At 38.0% G+C, this 5,773-nt stretch overlaps 1 protein-coding gene across 2 annotated transcripts; it reads right to left on the bottom strand.

The window, feature by feature from the left end:
* Window positions 1-832: 832 nt before the first annotated feature.
* LOC103454625 (uncharacterized) lies at window positions 833-5,178 on the bottom strand. Of its 2 annotated transcripts, XM_008394218.4 has the most exons (8): window positions 4,972-5,178; window positions 3,585-4,758; window positions 3,400-3,465; window positions 2,653-2,797; window positions 2,335-2,553; window positions 1,638-1,857; window positions 1,360-1,555; window positions 833-1,169 (listed from the first exon to the last, which is right to left on the bottom strand). In XM_008394218.4, the coding sequence occupies exons 2-8, from the start codon at window positions 4,739-4,741 to the stop codon at window positions 1,055-1,057; spliced, it is 2,118 nt and encodes a 705-aa protein (XP_008392440.2). In that variant the 5' UTR covers window positions 4,742-4,758; window positions 4,972-5,178; the 3' UTR covers window positions 833-1,054. The 2 variants fall into 2 exon arrangements, with proteins under 2 accessions (XP_008392440.2, XP_070667996.1); XM_070811895.1 differs by lacking the exons at window positions 833-1,169; window positions 1,360-1,555 and having other exon boundaries at window positions 1,747-2,020.
* Between the last annotated feature and the right edge of the window lie 595 nt (window positions 5,179-5,773).

The raw sequence follows: 5,773 nt of genomic DNA, 5'->3' as shown, positions 1-5,773 counted from the left end.
TCGGTTCGGTTCGATTTTTGAAACCATTGAAACCGAAACCGAAACCGAAACAAAACCAAAAGAATTCGGTTCGGTTTTGTTTTTTCGTTCCGTTCGATTTTTCAACTTCCGTTTTTTCGGTTTTCGGTTTTTTGAACCCACCCCTAAAAGCTACCATGCATATAAAATCAATGCTCATTTAATGAAATTTTCAAAAAGAAAATATACCCCCATATGTTATACAAAATTACAATCATTGCCCCTACATTATTCTTTTTGACAATTATTACATAACATTAAATACCATATCATTTTTAATCATTTAACTATTCACAACAATTTATATAAAGGTTTATCAAACACTTAGACATTTTTTTTTTTGTTAAAAGCACTTTTACCAAAAAAAAAATTACCTAACACTCAACAACTTTATTTTAAAACTGTTTATTCTCATAACATAACAAAAACAATTTTTTTTTTAAAAATACAGCAATACCAAATTAGCCTGAAGACACAATCGTATTGAGAAACGAAAAGACAAGGGGCAATAGAACTTTTACATTCAGGTGTGAATACTAACAGATTTCACCACAAGGGCATAAATTCAATTTTTTTTTACAAGGGCTATGTACTACTCAATCACCACAACCATTTATTCATATATGACTTTCTTTTTCACTTCGACAATTGATGTTAATAATCCACGTGTTATAACATGGGCGAATAATGGAAGATCGCTTTTCTTCTTCAAGTGCACAGATAACACCACAGCAGGAAAATTACCAAGGAGCTTGGAACATGAAGGGAATTGCAAACCATCCCGCCAAAGTACAAAACTATGCGTGCAAGGGTATAGCCTAAGAACAGTTACTTATATCCCGAAATGAATTGCAAACTCTCAAGCCACGAGGACATATTTGTCGATTAAAACAAGTTTCGTTAGACATTACCATCGAGCATGGTTTCTCAAAATCAAGATGACCATTAGCCAAGCAACCATTTCGCTCAGCAATCGGTGTACAACACTTTTCTCTGTATTTACACAGTAGAGGAAACTACAAGGTGCAAAAACTTACTAGTCCTCATCAGAAGACACCTTTTGCCTCTTCCACTTGTAGGCAGCTTCCAATATCTTGAGATTTGTCGTCTGAGCTTCCTCCGGGAACATGTAATCAATATATTCCTCGTACCTGCCAAAGTCTCAACAAAGATCGGTTAACATATGGAAAGCTAAATGAACTTACCAAATGGAACCAACACAAGAAGATCAAAGCTATGCTCCATTTTTCAGTATAAAAGATTCTCTACACCGAGATGAATAAATGAGAAACGAATATAAAAAGTTAGGAACGTAAAAAGACATGAGAGTTGATCACATACCCAGCAGGGCCGTCTTCGGTCATTATTGGCCTCCTCTTCTTCAGTTTCTTTGGAAGCTTAGATTGGACTAAGCTAACATCACCCAAATCTCCAAAGCTCGCCTCCATGTTCAACCACTCTTCGAGCAACATACCTCTTTCTTCCTTCAACTCAGGTGCAGAAGTTCTAAAGTAGTTAACAGCTTTCTCATAAACACCTGATGTACAGAGAAAAAAAAAACAAGGGTGAGATATTTAGCCAACTCTCAATTACTATTCTATCCATTAACAACTGCTTACTTCGAGCACGGAGAAGACATTGTTTCTTCTGTTCAAGAAGATAATCCTGGGCTTGGTCTTTGGCCATATCTGAATCCACACCATCTTCCACTATAGCAGACGCCTCAAATTTCGCATAACTGATCCACACCTTTAGGTGTTTTGTTCGGTCTAGGAGTCTGTCGTAAAGTTCTCTAGTTCTCTCAAATTCACCCTCTGATATTTCAAAGTCAATGTATGCCTGTTGTCAATTATCAATCAAATTAGTAACAAATATTATGTTGTCATCTGAATCTGTACTGCATATACCAGTAACATCAACCTTAGCCAACGAATTAATATTTTTCAAAGATTTTCTAGAACAGAGTCACAGTTGCTATGTTGAGAAGCTAGGAACATGTTCTCTGCATCAAAAACTAAGCTTTAGAGACAAATCAATCAGTAGATAGGTTATAAAGGACAAAAAACTTCGATACACTGAGAATAATAGGTGTTTTGCAAGGTGTTGCTTCTGTTATTTCTTCCGATTCAAGTTTTACGTGTCAAGAACTATAACTAGGCACCGGTGCAACTAACATCTATGACATATTATGTTATATGAAATGAAACATCATAGAAGAACATAAAAGTGCAGGAAAGATTAATATATTCCACAAGAAACTATCAAAATTCAAACAACAAAAGGCGTATTAGAAAGAAGGATGTCCCCATGTCTTACCTTCCACAACAACTCAGGCATGTCAAGTGATGGTTGGGCAATTGCAAGTTCAAAAAGCGACCTGGTTCGTTCTGTCTCGCATAAAGATTGCTCTAACTCTGCATACTTCGTCCATGCATAACAATTTTCTGGGGACCACTCCAGATACTTTTCGTACAACTTCCGACATCGATCCATATTCCCAAGGTTCAGCTCGATCTCAATATACTTCTTAAATATCTGTTTTTAGGAAGCATATTATAAATATTAACTATACATTTTGACTTGTTGAATGGGCATTGTTAAAATGAGTATATGTATTTGCTAAATATACCTTACCTTATCTTTAGGTGCCTTGCCTATTGCATTGCCAAGGATCATTCGTGCACCCTTGAGATTCAGCTGCCGTATTTCAAACTGAGCAGCAAGGAGCCATATTTTTGCAAACGAAAACTTCTGGTGAGGAATCAGATTAAGGCACTCCCTGGAAAAATTTCTAGTATAGTGAGAAATCTGTTCAAAGTATTTAGGACGTGTCCACGTACTAACTATGTCAAAGGTAACAAATGTAAACTTATAAAGTGAACCTGTGTTTTAATTTGCATGAATATTTTCACCAAATAACGGCAATATGCATTGCAAAAACTCCAAATTGTAAAAATCAGATTAGTTGTGCAACAAAAAATGTCTAAAAAAACTAACTACAACAAATCATGACTTACTATGAAAAAACTGAAAGCTCATCAGTCCACTGTCATGATAAACTAAAATGGTACATATAATATAAGAACACCAAAAATACAACTTCATACCCAAATTGCTCAAATAAAACAACGGTTTGCTACAGGTAATAGTTTCAAGCATATCCTCATATACATTCAGTTATAAAAAATTAAAAAAAATTTAGTCCCAGTGCACTATAGCAATTCATGTACCGAGAAAGCTAAACAAGATTTATTTTCAATTTTATACATAAGTAGTCACGTATCATTATTGACTTGAATAGTAGTTAAGGTAAAATATGGCAAGAACAAAACAATCTTCAGGTACATCAACAAAAGCATAGGTTAACAAAATGAGGCATACTTATACACATCTCGTGTACGTTCCATGTCTGAAGCATCAAGCTCCTCGTAGAGTGCATAGTTAATCCTAACATTGCAAAAGAAACAAACAATCAGCAACAATTATTCAAACAAATGAAACTACATCAAAGTCAAAGCATAAGCACAGTCGCTAATTAACCAAGGCTTAGTATGTGTACCACATACCATAAATAAATGTATCGTTGCCAATATCGCTTCTCCGGAGCCGGAGGAACATTAGCAATTGCTCGCTCATAAACTTCTCTAATTCTATCCTTATTCCCTGCACTCTCTTCTAGCCTTATATAATCAAACCACGCATCATAATTAAGAGGGTTCTTCCTAACCTCATCCTCATACTGAAACCTCCTCTTTCCCACAATTGCATCCTCAATGCCTTGTCTATCTCCATACTGCTTCTCGAAACCCACAAACTTCTTATACAAGTCATCGGCCCTTCCCTTGGGTATATGATCAAGTGCAAACTTATAAATACACCTTGCTCGATCAGTTTCTTTGCACCGCTCTTCGAATTCAGCGAAAGCCACAAATAACTGCTCAGCCTCCTCGTCATCGGCTAGGATCTCCACCGCTCTCTCATACACATTTCTTGCCCTCGCAACCTCACCATTCTTCATCTCAAATTTGGCAAACCGAATCCAAGCACCAACTTTTGGATGACATTGCACAAACCGCTCAAAAATTGCTCTAGCACGCTCCACTTCATTATAGCGAAGCTCAAACTTGATGAAGGAGAGCCAACCTTGCTGGTCCGGCATCCAATTCATCCACCTCTCGTATATCTGTCGAGCACCGGCCACATTCCCTATAATCTCTTCCATGTGAATGTACTTGTACCAGAGCTGGTCAACTCTGGGCAAGAGTGTGACAGCACGGTCCCACACGTTTCTTGCATGGTTAATGAACTTGTTCTTCATCTCCACCTCAGCATACTTAAGCCACAGGGTGTGGTTCCGATAATCGACCTCAAGAGCACGCTCCCAAACAGAGCGAGCACGCTTGAAGTCCTTCTGGGACTCCTCCCATTGCGCATACTTGATCCATACACTGACATTCCACCTCACACGCCGGATTAGGTCCTCGAATTCCTTGCGCTTACGGAGGCGGTAATCAGCAAGCTCAGTGGGATCAGTGATCTTCTGTTTGGGAGGTCGGATTTCAGCCTCCTGACGCTCACGTGCCTCCCGAAGAATTTGCTCTGCAGTGATCTGGACAGGGGCTGGGGTTTTGTTCTTAACCCTAGTGGGTCGTGGGAGCTTGACCTCGGTGTCCTTTCGGGTTAGGAACCCTAGGGATGGGTCTGCGTCCTTGTAGGAGCCCATGGCTAGGTTTCTCTCGCCTGGAAAATGGTAAAACGCAGTCAAAATCTAGCAATTCTCAATGCTTTTCAAATTTTGAACTCCAGCAAGTGATTCCAAATCTCAAAAGCGAAACGTGAACTTTGTTAATTTCAATTGGAAAAGTAATTTCAAAGTTTTAACAAGGAATTACTGAAACTTCAAATTTAGAACAAACTGGAATCAGAGAATTTTATCACGGATTTAAGTTTTACCTGGATTTCGGAGAAGAAATCTCGCGTCTTCAGAGCGCGGGGTCGCCGGAGAGACGAGAGGGAATAGCCGTTAGGGTTTTGAAATTAGAGGAATTGGGAATTTAGGGTTTGGGAAATAGAGGGAATGGAATGCTCGTAGAGGGCCTCGCGGAGAAGCTGAAGGGGATTGGAGGAGATGCGCGCATAAAATTTCGCTATTAGCGTCACGGTTTGGTTTTTAATTTTTTTTTTTACCTCCGCTTCGTGGGCAAACAGTTTAACGCTAGCTCAATCATAAGATACTAAAGTTCAACCGCCGGTTCAGCACATAATTCGTAAAATTTTTGGTATGTTATAAATAAGCAAAAGTTAAAAAGATAAGTTTTATTAGTGATAGAAAAGAAATAACGTAAAATATCACATTATAACTATAACACAAGGGGATGATAAATAAAAGAGAGAGGGATAGATATTGATGTTATTGATATTTTCTTCTTCTCAATGTATTTTGATAGCACACAGAACGCTCTATTTATAGAGTAACTCTAAATAAACGTAATAATTACACTTTAAAATTTAGAGCACACACATTTTGAAAATACAATCCTCATTCATTTCTCAAGTCCACATTACTGTGTGGACATTCATTAATCCACCAACAGTTTCAACAGTATTGTGTGGGCATTCATTAACCCACAAATATTTTCAACAGTATCCTTTGGATACCCACATATCAACATCAGTTGCCTCGTTAAAACTTTGCTCGGAAAAATCCAGTGGGAAAAAACCATAGCGAAGGAAAAAGAGTACAACTTTACCTGGA

The sequence above is a fragment of the Malus domestica genome, chromosome 14 (genome assembly GCF_042453785.1).
Source record: "Malus domestica chromosome 14, GDT2T_hap1".
Taxonomy (NCBI): domain Eukaryota; kingdom Viridiplantae; phylum Streptophyta; class Magnoliopsida; order Rosales; family Rosaceae; genus Malus; species Malus domestica.
Note: the sequence above shows the minus strand (reverse complement) of the source record. Positions and strands in the feature narration are given on the sequence as shown.